This window comes from Agelaius phoeniceus, chromosome 6, assembly GCF_051311805.1.
Source record: "Agelaius phoeniceus isolate bAgePho1 chromosome 6, bAgePho1.hap1, whole genome shotgun sequence".
NCBI classification, from domain to species: domain Eukaryota; kingdom Metazoa; phylum Chordata; class Aves; order Passeriformes; family Icteridae; genus Agelaius; species Agelaius phoeniceus.
The window spans coordinates 6,020,001-6,039,897 of record NC_135270.1 but is presented as its reverse complement, the minus strand read 5'-3'; the positions used below and the strand labels follow the sequence as shown (position 1 = coordinate 6,039,897).

Sequence of the window (19,897 nt, the reverse complement as noted above, 5' to 3'; positions counted from 1 at the left end):
CTTCACATGTGCTGTAAGGATTTGTTTAATACTGTGTGCTGGGAACATGAACTATGTGAAAAATTTTGGGATAGGCTGGGTTGGGTTAAAAGCTGTACACCAAAGAAACTCTGGGGATGCATGAGTGTTATGGTTTTGCTGCCTCCAGGAAATCCAGGGGCTGACAGTGATTGGTGTCTGTGCTTGCGTGTCTCCAGTAGTGACTTTGGATTGTGTTCTTTATTTAAGTGCTGAAGCGACTTGTATATACAGAAACAGGAAAGAGTAGAGCGAGAGGGTGTTGGATAACATTAGTGGAAGTGATCAGAAACTCCCTGGAGAAAACCAGAAACTTCTGATGTGTGAAATAAGGGGAACTGTTTGGAGGAATGATGACTGTAGTTAAATATTTACTTTATGACATCAACACGCTGCCGTTTAGAGGTACTTGACGAACATGTAACTTACAAGCTGGGATGACTCTAATGCTTTTTAGCTGGTGGAGATCTCAACAGAAAATTCTGTTTTCTGATTGTGTAGGTGCTTATAACGCAGCGGAGAACTAAGATAAGAATATTTTAAAATTTAGAAAACAGTATCTAGATTGTTTATTATCTAGATAATACTAAGGAGATAAGAATACTTGGCTGCTACTTGTTGGGAAGGCAGCAGAAACTAGCATTAAAAGGGCCTTACAGCTTGGTCCCATGCCCCTCTACTCAACCCTCATGCTGAGTTCCTACCTGAGTGTCTCAGAGAGGGTGGAGCCAGCTGTGAAATAGCTGCTGACAGCTCCGGTGCAAGGGCATGAATGTACAAGGGCTCTGCGGTGCATTTAAGTGTAAGTAAAACACCTGCATGCCAATGTGGGAACTTGTTTTGTGTGGCAACAACAGCTTTGTGTGAGGAAACTCTGCTGTACAAGTAGCAGGTAATCTCCATTGTGTTACAGCAGCATTGTCTACCACTGTTGATAGAGGGGGGAAGAGATTTTTTGGAATTGCTCGTGTATGCCTTCCGGGGAGTGGATGTGAATACTTCCCCTGGCCCTGCCCCTGTCAGAGGGGAAGGCTCCAGGTGTTAAAGGACGGAGACTGATGGATGAGCCCCATCCAGACTCTCTGCTGGATCTCACCCCTGCTCTGAAGGAGGAGGAGCAATGCAGCAGCAGAACTCTGCTGGGAGAGGCCCTCAGAGCTTTAACACTTATTTACCTGTATTTTAGAACTTCACTTGTTGCTGTGATGGTTGGTAAAATATTGTTGGAGAAATTAAATATGGTGCTGTTGAATTGAACCAGGACTGTGTATCCCTCTCAAAAGGAAGATGGTACCAATCTATGTTTATGCACTGATCATTTGATTTTGAATATACTGATTATTTTGCTGCAAATAAACAGTGGTGTATTCATTTTTACTATTCAGGTATTCATTTCAGTATAGCAAAGAATAATATGCTTTACTGATTTTTGATTAGGAGGACTTTGGATGTAAATATATCCTATGATAATTCAAGTAATAAGTTTCTCACTGTTCAGTTTCTCATGCAGTATTTATCAGTTGATCTGATAATGAAAAAACATAAATGCGTAATTAAGAATTATAAATCCTCTTATCAAGGCTATGTGGAGTTGTGTGTATCTGGTCTGTTCTTTCCAATGGTTTATTTGATATCCTGAATCACATGGTATAGATTTGTCCTTTACACAAAACTACTTTAAGTTCTTATTTTTGTTAACTAAATTTCTGACCGGGCAACTTGATTTAGGAGTAATGTTTTTTTGCTAGAGGTAATTGAATATAACTGAATTTAATTATAGATTTTCTACAGTTAACATCAAAGGGCTTTGACTGTCATATTTAGGAATAAACATGTCAACAAGCAAGTGAACCATATCAGTATCTTGGAGAAATCTGGTATCCCATTCCAACAGTACATGCAGGAGGGGTTTTCCTAGATCACGCCATATTTGAAAAAACTTTTTTTTTGGGTACTCTCTGGTGTCCTTTACAACTTCCTGTAGAAATGCCTGGTTTTTCAGTTAAATTAGTTGGTCTAATAAAAGATAGAATAAGTGTATATATATATATATATATATATATATATATATAACTTATGCCAAATAAGTTATATATAACTTATTATATATAATAAAATATATATACTTTATTCTATATAGTATAATATATCTTATATATAATATATAGAACAGTTATAAACAAGATATAGTTTATTATATATAGTATATATAATAAAATATATAGTAAGTAGTATATGAGATATGAGTATATCTAATAAAATATATAATAAGTAATATATATATATTTATATGGTCTTTGACAAATCTGTCATCAAGTAAATCTTTACTTGGAACCAACATTACTTTTTAAATTATGTTATAGTAGTATTTTAAATATGCCTCAAATTCAGATAGACAAATAATTTAATTTTTAGCTAAGGCTATCATGAGATTCTTTACAATTAAAAATTGAATTTAGCTGATTAACTTGCGCTGAAGTTCTTGCTTTTCTCCTGCGGAAGACTGCTAGTGATTTTCCAATTGAAAAAGTAAAATTCTGGCAGAAATATCCTATGGCAGTGTAGGGGGAAAAGCAAGAAACATGGAAAAAAATAGGGGTTTAGTAGCAAAATAACTAGAATTTTAGGGGCAGGTTTATGTCCATGTCAGTTGTTAAGTTTTGGAATGAAACTTAAGTTTCAGGCATAGTTTTTGAAAAATATTTTAGGAAAGCCCACACATAATTTAAATATTTGGTTATTATCCACTAGGCTGTGAGATAATTTGTATTGGTCAGAAATAATCATAGACACTTGTAATGACACAAATAACAAAAGTAATTGTACATTCAAATAATAAAGGTTAGAATATTATGGCTCCTGTCATAGTATTCTAACCTTTATGGCAAATTAATTCAACTAAAAGTGCTTACAGGGGGACAGAAAAACCTTTCAGGGCTTAGCTTCACATACAGCTGCTCTTGTATTTATTTAACAGGGGATAGAAATGTCACCAGTGCTGAAGGGGACACAAATCCTCATTCTGATTTCACTAATGGGCCCAGTGCTGGCAGATCCCACTGCAGGCACTGAGAATGCTGCTCCTCTAACAGGATTAAAGTTCTGCATGGTCAGGTGCTCAAAATTTTTTTAGATGCAGCAAGTTTAGTAAGATCAAATTTTTCTTTTTTTCTTTTTTTTTTCTTTTTCTTTTTTTCCCATGAGAAAGACTATTAGGTTGTGAGACTTCTACATAGATGTCCCGATGTGAGCATTCCACAAAATGGTTTCTGGAAAACTGTCACCATAAGCTGGTTCCTTTGAAACCACGTGCTCCCAAATATATGGGAGCCTACAAATTTAGGGTAAGTACAAATATAGAGTAAAAAAAAAATCATATCAAAGCCTTCTAGCAGCAGGATGAAAATCTGCTTCTGGCTTTATTTGGTACGGTTTTGTTGTGTTTTGGTGAGCTACTTTTTGATTAGTGAAAGGAGCCCAGTTGGGTTTGGTATTTAAGGTCACTGGGCAGGGACAAAAGCTCTTGGCCTCATGGATGAGGGGAGGATGTAAAGGAGCTGGAGCCAGGCTCTCTGCCCAGTGACAGGACCAGAGGCAACTGGTACAAACTGAAACACAGGAGGCTCCTTCTGAAGGTAAGGAAGCTCTTTTTTTCTTTTTTAACTGGGTGTTGGAACCCTGGGTGCTGAGAATTTCAGACTTTCTGTGCTGGCAGGCACTGGCTCCCAAGAGAACACTGCCTTTGACCTGAGGCTGTGGAGAAGGCTTCCAAAATGGAATGACAGAACTGGGATTGTGGGTGTGGAGTTTGGATATATATATATATTTTATATATTATTATAGTATATATAGTATATATATTTTATTAGAAGTGTGTAATATCACAGGGTGGAAAGCTTAGAGTTTGAGGGTTTAGAATATAGTAAGAGATATAAAGCAAGATGGAGGTTTTAGGGTGGAGGCTGGTCCTTCTTCCTCACCTTCTTCTCCATGGGTTTGGGTGGGTTTGTGTAATTGGATAAAAAGTCCACATTGCGGGCACAGGCGGTTGGTTATTGGGTTAAAGCTAAAAATAATTTAAGTGTCGTTTCTTAATTGGACAGTTTATCCTTAAAAAGCCTCATAGAGAGGGAGATACAGCTCCATTTTACCTTGTTAGAGTGAAGTGCTGTAGAACTCAGGGTTTGTGAGACTGTAACACGGATAAGAACTGGCAAACATCTGAGTCCCAAGAAATACCATCCAACATATTCAATCCTGACCCTGGCAAAAAGAAGTTAAGACTCCACAACTGGGCACTGGCACAGGGTGCCCAGAGAGGTTTTGATTCTTTGTCCGTGGAGATTTGCAAAGCTGGCAGCAGTGTCCCTGCCAGGGGTGGGAGGCACTCAGTGACTGACTTCCTTGCAGCCTCCCCTGGTTCTGTGATGCTGTCTTCTTCCAGCAGAGCCCAAGCCCTGATGTTTCCTCTTGATCTCAACTTTCTGAGCTCTGGGGTTTCTATTCAGCTCCATAGCCATTTCTGCTGTGTTCCCTGGTTTGCCTCACTAACCCATTTCTCTGTGGAGTTGAGATCTTGGACTTCACCAGTTTCCTTTCCTGGCTCACAGTAGAGGGAGCTGTGTGGTGGTCTCTCAGCTTTCTCCTGCAGCATTTTCATTTAAAATTTGGAATGTCCCTGCTGAGGATCTGTTATCAAAGCAGGGAAGGCAAAGCTGTGTCTAGGAAAGGTTTCATTTCCTAACAAAATGGAGCTTGTGGGTTGTCTGCAAGTGAAGTGGTGCAGCAGCAGACTGGCAGCTTTGGGTGTGTTTTAATCCTGCTCAGCTGCAGCATCAGATGTGCACTAATGCAGAAGATAATGATGTTTCTATCATGCTTGGCACTTACTGTGATGGCTGTGGGGATCTATTTGTAAATTTTGTGTTTGTTGCTGTGATACAGGCAGTTTCTATTTGGTATGGATTTGGTTGATCCACAAAGAACTTGTTTGTGATTGTGGGAGAGTTGCTTGAGGACTTACAGTAAAAAAGGGATTTTTAAGTTTTTGTTAGATATGTAATCTAGAATTTTCAACTTATTTGCAGTGGTGCATAGAAGACAACTTTAACTGAGAGGTGCTTTTATCTAAGCACATGGAATGGTTATTAGGGTTGATAATAGATCACACTTTTACTGTTTTTCATGTACTTTTTCCTGCATATTGCACTGGTTTTTTAGATTGATTTCTATTGATTACAGTTTCTGGAAAATGACCAAGGACATTACAACCATATAAAGAGTATAGTGAATATTACTGATTTTGAAGAAGTAATCAAACAAAAGTTTTGGTGGTTTTAGTCCAAATGAGAGAATTCCACACGTGTGAGGCAAAGCCAGCTCTGTTGAGGATGAAGTCATTCTTTGCTGTGTTGTAAAACCTGGTTCTAAAAACACTTGTAGACCAGACAGAAGTTTTTCTGAAAAATGTTATTAAGATCAGAGATGAAAAGCTGCCTAAATAGTCTCTCTGCCTAAGAAAATATGCCGAAAATTTAGTTCAGCAGCCTTCCTATGGAGAGTGTTCCAGCAAGGAGTAGTGGTACAAAGCCTGTCTCTTTTTGCTTTATGGATCCCTCCTTGTTTCCAGCAGAATTGAGCTAGTTTTAGAATTCAGTTTAATTTTAGTGACTGCATCTCAGGTGTATATAAAAATTCTTGACATTTCTATCAAAGGCAAAATATTTCACAGTGGATGCCAAACTGTAATGCTTAGTGAGAGTCCCTTCTTGGGAGCATAATCTGTGTTACTCTGGGGAGGTGAGCAGGCAATTAATTGACTTATTCTTTAGAAAAACCTCATGTTGTCACTTTCATAAAAAGCTATTGGTGTGTGTTGGAGAAGGTTACTGAGCCCTGGCTCAAGATGTTTTGAGGATGCTTTCTATAAAATCCTTAATTTCCTTTTTTTTTGTGTGTGTGTCTGGGGATTGCAGAATTGAATATGAAAAGTCTTCTGGAGTTTCTTTGCTTCTGGATCTTGGAGAGCAATTTTTTTTTTTTAATTTAAAAAGATGTCTTGGAAGAAGGGACTTAACATGGTGGGTTTTGCTGTGCCTGTGACAGAAGGAATTTGTGTGACATGGAGGATGGCAGGGCCTTCAACAGCATCCTCCATAAATGCATGAGGCAATTAAAACAGCAATAAATAACTGGGAGAGGCTCCAGTCTTTCACATTGGAAGGGGTCATCTTAATTGTGGTGTGGCTCATATACCAGAATCTTTTCTTCTCTAAGGAACAAGGGTTTTGGTGATGCTTTCTTTGATTATTTCACCATTGTCTCATTTCCTCAGGTATTTGAGATCTTGTTTGCTATTTAATTTTTATCCAGACTTCCTTTGTTGCGTTTCCTCACGCTCCCCTAAAGAGGAGCTAGAGTTGAAATGTTTTTCATCTCTATGCTTTAATATTGTTTCTCTGGACAAAGATGTATTTTATTTTGTCTTTGTAAATTATTATTAACCTATTAATGAAGATGCTCTGTGGGCTCACTCAGTTTTTTTCCTTAATAAGCTAGTGATCAAGCAGTAAATTGTGTAAACAAGTGAATCAGTTGTTCTGCCTCTTTCTCAGGTGCATTTTGCAAGTTTGTGATTGGCAGTTGTCAAAGAGCTGAGCTATTCCAGTGGAATGGATTAAACAGGAGGGTTGAATCATGGTGTGTGAATGCTTTTGAGACAGTCTTGCTTTTGTTCAACATAAATCTTGCATATTTAATCCCTATACTCTTTGTGTCCATAATTAAGATGTTGTTCGTTTTACTAAACAAACAAGTGCTTCCTATTAACTTCTAGTGAGCACATCAGCTGAATTTCCCCTCATTGTTTAATTATTTACTGTATCCTACTTTTTCTTTTCATACCAAGAGTTTGGGTTTATAGTGACTGCAGTTCAATTTCAGAAATGAAACTCTTCTGATTTATTTCTTAGATTTTTCTCTAAGAAAAGAATAGTAGAGTAAATAATGCAAAAGATAGTAGAAGTTGAAAAGTTGACTGTTAGAGTTTGAAAATAAAAAATTAATTTTAAATAACCTGTGTGTTGATAGAGTTTTGGGCGTGTTTACTTATTTGTGTAGGGAGACAGAGGCCCCATTGCATAGGACAGACTTTTAATTGTCATTGAAGAAGGGATGAGAAATTCTGTTCTCTGTTAAATGCTTTTAAGGCACACAAGGAAAATGAAGTTTTAGGATTCTGTTAGGAATTTTCTTGCTCTTTTGAGCCTCTAGGCCACAAGTACATGAAGGATGTGATGGTTTTAAAGGCCGGGCAAATTTGATTTTCCCTTATAAGCTCTTAGATACTGCTGTGATGGAATCACCATTGTCATCAGTACGTTGGTATTTTTCTCCCCAATGCTGAACTGTCCAAGTTCTCTAGAAAAATGCTTATGGTTTACTTTTTGTATAAGAAAGATGTCACAAAAATAATTATATCAATTATGCAAGGGAAGCCTAAATAAAAATACTACTGGCATGAGGTCACTTTGAGGTGGTTGATTTTGCACAAAAGAGTACTGAAGAATCTAAATAAAAGAAAATGATGATGCCATGATGTAAGTACACCACAGGAAATAAATTTACAATACAAACAGATATAAAAACTGCAGGTGTAGGAAGTAAAGTGAGCAAATTTCAGAAGTTCTGTAAATTCCTTCAAGAACCAATGCACATAAGAAGGCACCTCAAGGCACTTTGCCTCAACTTCAGGCTAGGTGGGTCATGCTTTTAAAAACTGTGGTTTCCTGTAAAAGCAATCCAAAGCTTTCTTTTTATGAATACAGCTATATGTTGGAAAGAATAGACACTGAAGTTCACAATGAAACCTGCAAGAACATAGGAACAAAAATGATACAGTGTAGGAAGCCAGGAAGATTATAAAATTACTCTTTATAATAAAGACTCTTTTCAGATGATTTTCTTCTATAAACATCTTTATTACACACAGGGTGATCTGTTTTTTTCAGGGTTTTTTACGACATCACAAAGTGAAACAATATAAAATGACCACATGCTACCAAACTGCTACGAAAACGTCTGTTTAGGATTAATTTAGAGAATTCTTTCAACCAAAAAGTATGTGTACATATTTATCACTTTAATAAAGATATATTCAATTAATTTTGAAAACCAGAGTAGAAAATTAATTTCCCTCCCACAGCCTTAATGAAGAAATAAAGGAACTAATTTCCCCTTGCTGTTAGAGGGGTAATCCACTCCTTCACATATTAAGAAATTAATGTAATGCATCCAGTCAGCCAAAGAGTCTCTGATTCTTCCCCTCCCCCTAATCTCTTACACCAGCTTATTTTGTGCAACACAATTATGAAAAACAAAATTAGAAGAGACTGAAGTCCTTTTAAGTATTTCAGATTTCATTACATTCTAATTTTAGATCTGTTGCTGTTTCCCAGAATTTCATCCCTTGACTTTGATGGTGTTTGCTAGTTTTGGTTTTCTATTAAGAGAAAAAGAAGAAAATTTGTTTATAAAATAAATTTATATTTTTTAAAATATATAAAACAATATATTATTGTTTATAATAACAATAAATATTTTTTAATCCCACACCAATTTTTAAAAAATGCGAGAAAAATATTAAGTAGTATTGTGATGGGCTTTATATGCCTTTGTAGCATTTGTGGGGTTTTATGTGATCAAAAAGTCATCCTTTTTATTTGAACTAAATACAGAAGAAATGTAATTTCTTATGTTTATTTAATTTATTAAAAAATGGATACCAATTTGTAATTCTAGGAATATGTGTGAACGGAGTTTTATAATTAAAAATCAGGTCAAGATGTTATTTTAAGGAATTGGACTTGGGTAGTTGAGAGATAGATGTTCAGAATTATGTTCTTAAGACAGATTTTTAACCCACATAAGCAGCTTTATTTCTTTATTTATTAAATGACACTTCCTGCAAAGTGAGAGTGTGAGAGCAGTTTATGTCCTTAATGTAAGAAAACCATGAGGTGATGTAAATGTTCCTTTAAGGAGACAGTTCTCATTAAAAAAAATTAGTTTTTAAACTTGTCACTTGTAGCAGGCATTTTGGGGGGGGGGGTTAATCTTTTTTTGATGGTGAGCAGTGTTCAGTGAAGCAGCTCATTGTGTACACAGCTTGTGAATAGCATCATTGATAGCAAAAAGCTACAGGGTAAGTATACATTTAATTGATTTCTTGATCAAGAATGCTTCTGCAACAGGCAGAACAATGGAGCTTTATTACTGCTTGGATGGTTGATGTGAATGTGGAATAATTCAGAAAATGGGGAGATGTCCAGAACAAGAAGCTCTGAAAATACAGCTGCCCTAAGGAGATCTAACATATGAAGCTTCTTGGGAACAACTGAGACCATAGAAAGTGAAATTTGATTAATAAATCAAAGATAGGAGTCCATAAAAATGGTTTTGGTGTGTAGGACTGCTGGAAATAAACAAAATTCCCTCTTTGCATTCCTTTCCCCACCCCTTGGTTTGAGGAAAAGTAACAAAAACAGTGTAGGAAGACCTAAGGACCCATGTAACATGGGAGGAAGAGATAAGTATTTATTCTCTTCATAAAGGGAATATTTTCTTTTTCTTCCATATCATATGCAACATAATGTCACAGTAGTTATCTTTTATCTATAAGAGCCATTGTTTCCAATAGGAGAGGAGCAGTGTGTCTTTCAGGGCTGTATTCCTGGTTTTTCTCTGTTATCGTTTTGATATTTGTATGCAGCTATATGAATTATTTTCAAAAATTAATCCCAGTGAGAAGTTCTTTTAATATTTGTGGTAGATCTCATTCACAGTATTTCAATTTGAAAGTATTTCAGTATTTTCTTCTACAGATATCTGTCTCATAAACTCATTTTACTTAGACAAAAACCATCACAAAAAGACTGATGTTGAATTAAGAAGCAACAGTCTAAATGCAGTAGTTAATAATTTAGAAGAACATAGCAAAATTTTTTGGGACAAGTGCTGTGTTGTGGTTCTGAGAGCTCCCACAGAAAAGGTGAAAAACTGAAGAACTTCCTGTAGTTCATCTGTAATGGAATTTTCCTTTCAGATGCCTGGTCTGATCATATTAAAGAGATACAGAAAATTTATTATGAATTATTATTATTATTATTAATGGAAGATATTCCATTATTAGTGGAAGAATAAAGGAGTTTTGTAAATGCAAGCCAAATAGGAGGACTGATTCCATTTTCTCACTTGGATACCTTCACCATCTCTAAACTGCTTGTATAACACAATAAGGCAAGGTCAGCTTTAAATACCATCTCGGTACATTTTCCCATATATTTTTTTAAATATATGGGAAACTCCTATTGCAGTATAACTTCAAGAATGTGGAAATATTAATAGATAAAGTTTGGAATTGTATCTGGTTGTTACTAAAGTAAACAAAAAAAGTATCAGTTGTATTAGCTGTAAAAATTTGTGCTTCCATTCTCTAATTTAAAAATAATTTAAAGTGAAAATACCAAGTTAATGTTTTCTTTGGTGGACTATGTTCAGATTAACCCAGAGTTATGTTTGTACATGAGGAACTTTAAAACAAACAAGCAAACTCAACCAATGCAATGTAAACTGTGATAACTGCAAATATTACTTCCTAAAAATAGGATTTGATGGACTCCAAAATTGCTAAATAAATCTCACGTTACTGTTGCATGAAATATCTCAACAATGATACTGTTGATTTTAAGTAGAAATTAATGGAATTTGGGTTAAATTTAGCAATAGCATTTTGCTGAGAAAGAAATTTATTGAAACATAGCATTTGGTTGGCGTGTTTCACTATCAAGTATACATTCTGGTTAAAAAATGGGGATATGATCTAAAGAAGGTATTGACAATAAAGATGGATGCAGATTTGAGATGACATCTGAAGATTTTAAAATCAACTTGTTTTTCCTCAAAAAAGGGATTTTTTTTTTTCTTTGTAGGCATACACTTGCATGATTAACACTTGGAATTCCTGGTGAAAACCATTAGAGGGATGACGAAGGTTTGCTTGGTGTGTTGATCTCTTTACACTGCCAAGTGTATTTTGAGGATTGGAGTGCTGTGCTGAGTCACAAACATCACAATTTCCAGCAGCTGCTGCAGCCAATACGTGCTGATCTGTTTTCTTTTGTGAATTTCAGTCCTCTGCTCCAGCTGTGGCCTTGGCAGGAATAAGTCTCTTGTTGCTGGTGACAGTCCAAATTTCATCCGTGTCTGGGAGATCCAGATCACCATTTCAAGACTTCTGCAGATGAATGCTTTTCTGACCTGTGCTTTGGAAAATGTTATATTTCCAGGTATGGTTGTGGCAAATTATTATTTCAGGCTCTGCCAAGTAAATCTCAGGATTTCAGGGGGGGGAAAAAAGGCAACTCATTCCACAGTGACTGTGTTATCTTTCCATAAAGTGTGATTTATGTGTGACATGAAATATGCATAATTATTTGCTGTGGATTTTACTGAAATACACTGGCAACATAAAACTTAGGGAAATGATGCTTTCGTATTGCTGATTACAATAATCCAGTGAAATACAAACCATCTTAAATAAAAACCAACTTTTTGTCCATTTATATTTGAATTTTAGCACAGAGAGGAAAATAAGTAAAAAGGTTTCCTATATTGCCTTAAAATTTGTGTTTTGTTTTCTTTAAAACAGCATATGTATTTTTGCAAGTCAGCTCTATTCCCTATTATGGAATATGAAATAATTCCAGGAAATGAAATAATTGCTGGAAACCTATTTATTTCTCATGTTCTTTATCCCACTTATTTTTTCCTCTTTCAAGTTTCATCAAGCAAAATTAATGGATCCTAACAAGCAGTTATTAGATAACTTCACCTTGCATTCCATGTTAAACATAAGTCCTTGATAAGTAAGTCCCCGCATAACTTCATTATAGCTCTTATTTTCACATTATACTTCTTCTCTTATGCCTTCTCTTATGTCTTATGCCTGACTTGTATGACTTTGTATTCCCTTTCTTCCTCCTATGTCTAGGCCTTCTTGCATTGCAGCTTTTCAGTGTTGATTTATTAATGATATGTTGATAATTATGATAATGAATGTTCATGAATGTTAAGTTTATAGTCATGAATGTTAAGTTATTCTCAATTGCATAGTTTGAGAACTATCCAGCTGGTAAAGCTATAAGCTGACACTATGGTAACAACTAGCAGCGTACAATCTGGAGATTGTTCTGAATGAAAGTTTAAATTATTGTGGTTTTTCATTGTATAGTGTTATTAAAAAAAAAGCTGAATATGATAATTTCAGTTTTAATTCTCTTAACATTTTCTGTGAATGTTGCAAAGCAGAGTTTGACAAACTATTCTGAGAATATTCCTTTGGTATTTTATGCTGATGAAGCTGCCCAGCCAAGAAAACAAAGCTTTAATGAAAAATTATTTGGACTGAGTAAGAGTACAGTTCTGAGCATCATCATCATCATTCTGCTTATCATTTTAATAATGTTCTTTCAGGTAACTCATTAAACATATGTCTTTTATAGCTTGAGTGTTTTGGAAATGTTCATTTTGTTACGAAGCATTTTCTTTACCACATGTGTTCCAGCAAAGTTGGGCTGTTTTCAGCCCAAAACTCAAATCACCTTCTCCTTAGTGTTGTGTGCATTTTAACCAGCCATCAAATTCAACAAACATTGTCACGGCTTAAACAGAGTCAAATAGGCAAATCTAATTTATTATGTCAAAAAACCGGAACCCCAAAACAAACCCGAACAACAAACCAACACACGTCTGGGAAAAAGTAAAACAAACTTGCAGCAAAATATTCAATTGCGTAGTGGGAGGTGTGAGATGAGAAAAAAAGCGTCCGGTATGTCTTGAAAACCAAGTGGGCTCCTGGCTTCCGTACACTTTAAAAGACATGGACGTGGTGTGAGCAGAGGGCAGAGTGGGGGATTTGAGGGCAGAGTGGGGGATTTGAGGGCAGAGTGGGGGATTTGAGGGCAGAGTGGAGGATTTGGTGGATTTTAACTTTGATGCTTTGTGAGCGTGCCCCTCCCGAGGCCCTCACGGTGCCCGTTCCGCGGCTGCGCTCCCTCGGGGCACCAAGCGCGGCCGGCCCCGGCCTCGGGGAAGGGGCAGGGGGTTGGAATTAAGGCTCTGTCCGGGGACATTTGAGCCTAGACGGGGCAGGGTGAGGCGTGTTGATCTAATTTTCCCGGAACAAGGTGAAATCGGTGTAACACGGAGCCGCGCTGCCTGTGCCGTGCCCCGCCGGGCCCTGAGGGCAGCGCGGCCGCTGCCGGCGAGGTTCCGCTGCGGCTGCTGCCCACAGCGCGGGGCAAGGGCTCGGTGCTTGTGCTGCTGGAGAACAACCTCCCCCCTGGAACCAGGGAAAACAAGGTGGGTGTAGTTTTTTTTTTTTTGTAGTTTTTTTGGTCTTTTTTGAAAAAAAAAAGCAGTTTTCCAGCTGGGCCTGGGCGGCCGCAGCGCTCTTAATATCTTAGGCCGGCCCCGAAGAGAGCAGAGAGCGGTGGCTTTCCTTGGTTTTAATAAGTTGGGATTAGTGTCTTGCTTTTCCTATGGATTGTTTATGCCGTGCCCCATCCAGAGTGTGGAAATATTGCTTGAATTTAGCCAGGCTGCTTGCCTCTGGGCATATGGCATATCAGTTTCATCCTGTGAGGAAAATACCCAAACATCTGGGACAGCTTTGGCAGTGCTGGCGCAATATATGTTTTCTCTAAAAAAAAAACAACCCCAAACTAAATGTGTGGACAGCGGTAGAGCTTTGAGCAGCAAAATTAAGGAAATTTTAATTTGTCATTCACTTAAGAATTAGAACAAATACAGAAGGCATCCACATGTACTGAGGACTTCTAGTAAGATCTCATTCGTATATTTCAAGGCTAATATGAAAGAGAGCTCTGAAAGTACCACGTTCAGGATAATTGTGTTATCGTCAAAGTGTTGCTGGCTTTTTTTCTTTCTTCTGCCTTTTGCATTCAAGTTTTTCTCACAATGTAATGTAATTATGGTCTTCTAATGCATTCTTACAGAAAGTCCATGCATCGTGCCTTCTGTACCTGTTGATTGTGTATCAGGCTGGGTACCCAAAGAGGGAGGAGGACTCCTGCCTGCTCTTTGCTGTTCTGAGATTTTGAGGATTCTGTGGCATGGAGAGGAGATATAAAAGTTTGTGTTCTGGTGCAAGGCTGCTCCTTGCCTTCTCCTGCCATTCTTGGCCTCCTCTGGGAGCTGTTCCAAACCTTGTGCTGCAGGGACATCCTTACTCTAACCTAGAGTGAAATGCAGACACAAAAAATTAGGACATTTTTCCTATGATGAGAGTTGATTTTTTGTCACTAATATTGACATTATCTATAATGCTCAGGCAACAAAGAAACAATTTGCATACATTATGCCCCACTGAGATAACAACATAATTCCTTCTGAAGCTTTATCATAGGGATACCACATAAATACCAATACCACATAAATACCAGTACCACACCAAGAGCAATGTTGGTATAAGTTGTGTTGAGGAATGGTTTGTGGAGGAAAAAGTAATACTTGGCAGACACATTTAAAGGAAGAGAGAAGATAAAAAAAGGAAACAAGCCAGCCTTCAGGGAAATCAGTTTTTTCTGGATATCAAGTAGATACCCTCAAAATGTTTGAAACAGGTTAAATATCAGTAGTGCCTGAACTTGCTGACACAGCTCAAATCTGTTAATTGCTGATATTATATTATTTTGGACTGATCCCTTACTCGGTGGTACTAATTATTTCCTTGTTTACACTTGGTAGAGGTATTGCACCCCTATCACTACAAACAAGCAGCAGCTTGGAGTGCTCCTTGAACACACACACTCTCTTTGCAGAGAGCTGCAGCTGTGCCTTCTTTGTGCTGGCAGGGCACTGCTGCCGGACAGGGAATTTAGCTGGAGCTCTCGGTGCTTTTGGTGGCTTCGTGTTGCACTGATGTTTTTTTGGAGAACAGTTCGATTTTTATGCCTTGGCCGTGGCTGTGGCTGTGGCTGTGGCTGTGGCTGTGGCTGTAGCTGCAGCGCACGCAGGACAGCACAGTTCAGGTGGATGTCGACTAGGTGGCAGCATGGTGTTTGGAACGGACACGAGCTGCTTTTCGGCTGGCTAAAACGTCCCTGGTTTCATCCCCTGCCCGTAAAATTTGGGTAAACCTGACTTCTGTCAATCCCTTCGTGTCTCTATACCAATAGCTAAGAGGATGCTAACGAAATACTGAAAAGTGTTAGGGTGGAAAGGCCAGGGAGGAGAATTTAATCCCACAGACAAACATGCTGGAAGCAGAAAACAGTTTTACAGTCTTAATCAGAGGGCTGCTGTTCATGGTTTCCTCTTTTAATTTGAGCTGAAATGAGTAAAGATCTCTTTTGCTAGTTTATTAGTAATATTTTACTTGTGGTTGAAAAAATCTTCAGTTATTATTTATGGTCTTACTGTAGTAATGTCCTATAAAAGACAAATACAGTAATTAGTTTTGATTACAGAAAGGATCCTGATAATATATATCTGTGTTGGTTCTACTAAACCAATTATGTGATATGAAAACTTAATCACCTGGTTTTGGAACATGCTGGCCAGCTTGTGAAAGATTATATGTTTTCATCAAAAGAATTCAGATTACTGAAGGCAGTCATCTTGTAGTGGGGGCAAAAATGCAGATCCCAAGCAATGTAGTACTTGGGCAAGCAGCTCCAGTTTTTTAAATTTCATCCAGAATTCAACAGGCAGCTAACACAGAGCAACTGGCAAAATTCTTTATAACTTCACCCTTCAGTTAGATTTGCTATAGTTCTGTGTTTGATGGGAGTAATCTTTACTGCATTATGATCACAGAAGCTGATTTGGAGTCGTGCAATAATTTCTTGGAACCCCTGTTATCACATCAACATGAAGTATTGCAGGTTGAATAAAAAAGGGCTCTCAGAGGGACTTTCCCATATGCTTTCTGGGTCATCAGTTTGCTCTTCTCTGGAATGTGTTGTTCAGCTTTCCTGGTTTTTGTGGGTGTTTTTTTTTGTTTTTTTTTCTTAATTCACATATTGAAACAGAGCTGGAAATGTGGAGGAAAAAAAAAAGAAAATAAAAGTAAAAAATCCACTTAAAACCTTCTAGAGAATCAGGAAAAGCAAAACAACCAACCAAGGCCCATTGCTTCTTGACAAAGAAAATCTGAGGGTTCTAGCAGCTGAGAGTTCTTTGTTTAATGCTTTTCCCACAATTCTATTAAAATCTGAAGCTTTGAAAAGCATTATGTCATCAAGCAGATTGTTCCTGCAATCTGAAACAATCTGTTTCAGCAGATTGTTTCAGAATTTTCTGTCAGCAAAGATTCCCATGCAGTTTTTTAAGGACAATTGTTTTGCTCTCTTATGGGGCCATTGTTGGTCTCCCACCCCAAAAGGACACGATACTTTCCTAGGCTTTGAGGAAAGTAACTTTAGAACAAGTGTACAGCTTCCACACTTAAAATCTTTACACTTATCTAAAAGTTAAAGAAATGCCATTGATTTTAGGCCAGAAACTGCTAGTACCAGAGATAAGGACAGTTTGATGTGACTGGGGCTGTTTTATCTTTGGAAAACAAGAAGCATGAGCGTATTCACAAATCTTTCCCTTCAATTAGATGTGTTGAATTGTAGGATATCTCTTATATGGAGTATACATCTGTTATTTTAGGTCTTCAGCTGCTAGAGTGGCAAACAACATAACCTTTGCTTTCTTTACTTTGTATTTTATACCATGTCTGTTTCATAATTTCTGTCACAAGCCCTCTGGGTGATTCTGTCCTGTGTAGTTATGGTAAGCTAATAAAAATATAAAACTCAATATATAGGGAAGAAAATGGGAAAGGTAAATACATCTACTTTTTGAGAGTGGGTGCAGCAAAGTAGTATTAATGCACCAGTAAAAGGTTGGAGAATGTTCTCCAGAAAAGCCCTGGAGAAACAGTCTGGTCTCCAAAGGTATTGTCCCAGCACAAATTCACACTGCTGGTTATGTTGTACTTGACTCTTACAGCAGAAAAAGCAACACACAATCCAAATTTGTGCTTGGGACAGATTTAAAAATCCCCTCGGTGCAAAGTCAAGGAAGAGAATTACTGTTCACTTTGGTCCAGTAAAGGAGAGTTTTAACTGGATTTTTGTTCATTATTGATAAGACAGTGAGGTAGAAAGACCTTTTACACAATGTGGGAAAAGTGTTCTTACATTGTGTGTGCTTATATAATGTATGAATAAAAGATGGTTCTACAGAGCATTAGTATAAAACAATATTTATAATGAAATTAGTGTAAAGCAGTCCTTTAAAATAAGAACTTTGCATTGACAATGCTACCTGATTTACTGTAAAATTAAAAAAAAGTCATATAATTCTCTGTTTTCAAAAGCCACAAGTCTGCCTCATCCCTCGTTCAAATGATTTTTGATTTATTATCATCTGACTACAGAAATAAAATAGGTTTTTATTGTCTTCTGGTTTTAAGTCCTTAAAAAAAGTCCACCTTGATGTTCTATTTTTAAGAAGAGCATAATTGTTTGTAAATGAACATCACAACACTAGTGTATTGGTCTTAGCTTTTAGAGTAAATTGTCTTGTAAGATTGGCAGTATATTTTTGAAAACTGAAAAGTTTGGGGGTATTTTGAAAAGTGATTAACTTCTAAAGCTTTTGAGGACTGTGAAGGAGGTTTTTTTTGTCTTGTATGATTCTATAACAATTTGTAGATCATTGTAATTGCGGATGGCAATGGTTAATACAGTGATATTTCTAATAGAGCTGTAGAAGGGCATCTTTAAAATAGAAGTTTCACAGCAGATCCCCTTTTAGGAAGGAAGGGTTTTTGTTAAATAGCCCCATGTTGTATGCAGAGATGTAATTTCTGGAATTGCTAGAGGTATCACTGCCTTTCTGAGAAGCTGCACTCTTGTGCAAGGTTTAGCTTATTTGCTTTCATTTTTATGTGTGAATGGAGCCACTCTCAACTAATACCCAAAAGAACTGCAGAAGAAACTACCTCAAAGGAGACAAACCAGAGACTGAACCCAGCAGAGCTCACTGAAGAGGGTGTGTACACCCCCTGATCTGGGGTGTGCCCCTCATGATGCCCTCTGCATCCAAAATCATCCCAAAATCACCACCCAGTCCTGGGTGGTGGCTCTTTCCCAGCTCAAAGGAGCTGCACAGATGGACTCTGGGTTTATCCAGATGGACTCTGGGCCAACCCAGGGAGCTGGTTGGCTTTGGGTGATGGCTGCTGCACACAAATTGCTGCTTTTCCCAACAAAGATGGTATAATTCTTGTAGGAAGATGTGGGATGGAGGAGAAAATGAAAAATAACATTTGTCTAGCAGTCCCTAAATTGAAGGATCAAACTTCAGGCAAGGTCAAACATAACTACATTAAATATTTTTCAGGCTGTAGAAGTTTAAAAATAAAAACCCTACCTACAGAAAATTTCTGGACTGCAAGTAGAAAATAAAAAGCACCAATAGTGATAGGGAGAAAGCTGCCTTCAAAAATTATAATTATTTTTTAAAATCAAATTGAGCCCAAGAAATTTAAGACCTAGTAAAATACATGTTAGGCTACCTAAACCTTTACATACAGGTTCTTAGCAGTGGTTCTTATAAAAATGTGTCTTAATCTAGTTTTCTTTTGTGTAGTGTCTTTACCCAATTGTTCACAGTCCACATTTTATGACACTGGGTGCCAGCAGGTTTTTGTATCATTCAGGAATCCCACCTGGCTTATGTGAGACAGACGTGATGTGTGGAATCTGGAAAACAATGAACATGTGATTTATTTTCCCAGTTCCTTCTGGTGAGCTCTTCCTAGCAGAATGATGGAGTCTTTTATGCTTTTATGCTCCTTTGCTACAGCTGGCTGCTTGTTTTCAAATTCCTTAACTTATATCTGAACTATAACTTCAGAAAATTATAACAGAACTTAAGGATTTATCTAATTTTGGAGTTTTTGATATAACAATGGATTCTGGGCAAATCTGCTTTTAGTTGTCTCCAGTACAAGAAGGTGTGTCAACAGTATCAAAAAGACATTTCCTTGAAAAGTGAAAATGTATTGTAAGACTTACTGTTTTGTTTTTTATCAAACAGGCAGATCTCCTAAATGTATTTCAGTCTTGAATGATCACAAGGGGTACCTTATCCTGTGTAGGGGGATTATTTATTTATCTATAATAATTATGTCTTGTATAAAATTCAGTCATACTGTGCCATTTTTTTGCATAAATATTTTAAAAAATAATTTCATTTAGAAGCAAAACAGTGTTTTATACTCTTCAGTTGAACATGACAAAAATCTGGATTATGCTTTGTTACCCAGTAACCTGACTTGATGGTTCCCCAGCAGCACTAACATCTTGACCACAGAGTAACTCAGCATATTTCGGTTTAAATCCTAGCTGGAGACACCTGTTTAAGTGGGTGTATTAGGTATGCTCTGTGCCTGATGAATTAATCTCAGTTGCATAAACTTTTGTACTGTTTTTCACAAATAGTCATAGAAATGTTTCTTACAGCTAAAAGGGCAGTTTTAGTAGGCTACACCTGAAGCGCAGAGGTGATAGTGCTGATTCTTGTAACTTGTGTGTCTGCATCTGGTGGGGATAGACATCTTTTTATGGCCATAAGAAGTTTTTAATAAGAAGTTATTAGATTTAAACAGGTGAACTTTGTCTATTATTATTTTCATTCCCGAGTTTCATCAAGCACAGAATTTCATACTTATGCTTCAGTGTAATTTTTTTGGAGGCAGCATTTACAAACACCTTAGGTTATGTTGGAGCAGATGTTT

General features: G+C 37.2%; 1 protein-coding gene across 2 annotated transcripts in view; it reads left to right on the top strand.

The window, feature by feature from the left end:
- The window catches only part of CCDC73 (coiled-coil domain containing 73), a 95,191-nt gene that overhangs the window by 23,053 nt on the left and 52,241 nt on the right, over nucleotides 1–19,897 (top strand). The window contains exons 3-4 of one of the 2 annotated variants that reach the window (XM_077179537.1): nucleotides 3,227–3,362; nucleotides 11,208–11,363. In XM_077179537.1, the coding sequence (XP_077035652.1) occupies nucleotides 11,349–11,363 (15 nt within the window). In that variant the 5' untranslated portion in view covers nucleotides 3,227–3,362; nucleotides 11,208–11,348. Of the gene's footprint in view, nucleotides 1–3,226; nucleotides 3,363–11,207; nucleotides 11,720–19,897 lie in introns of those variants that run through there. The other variant, XR_013182650.1, reaches the window with a different exon arrangement.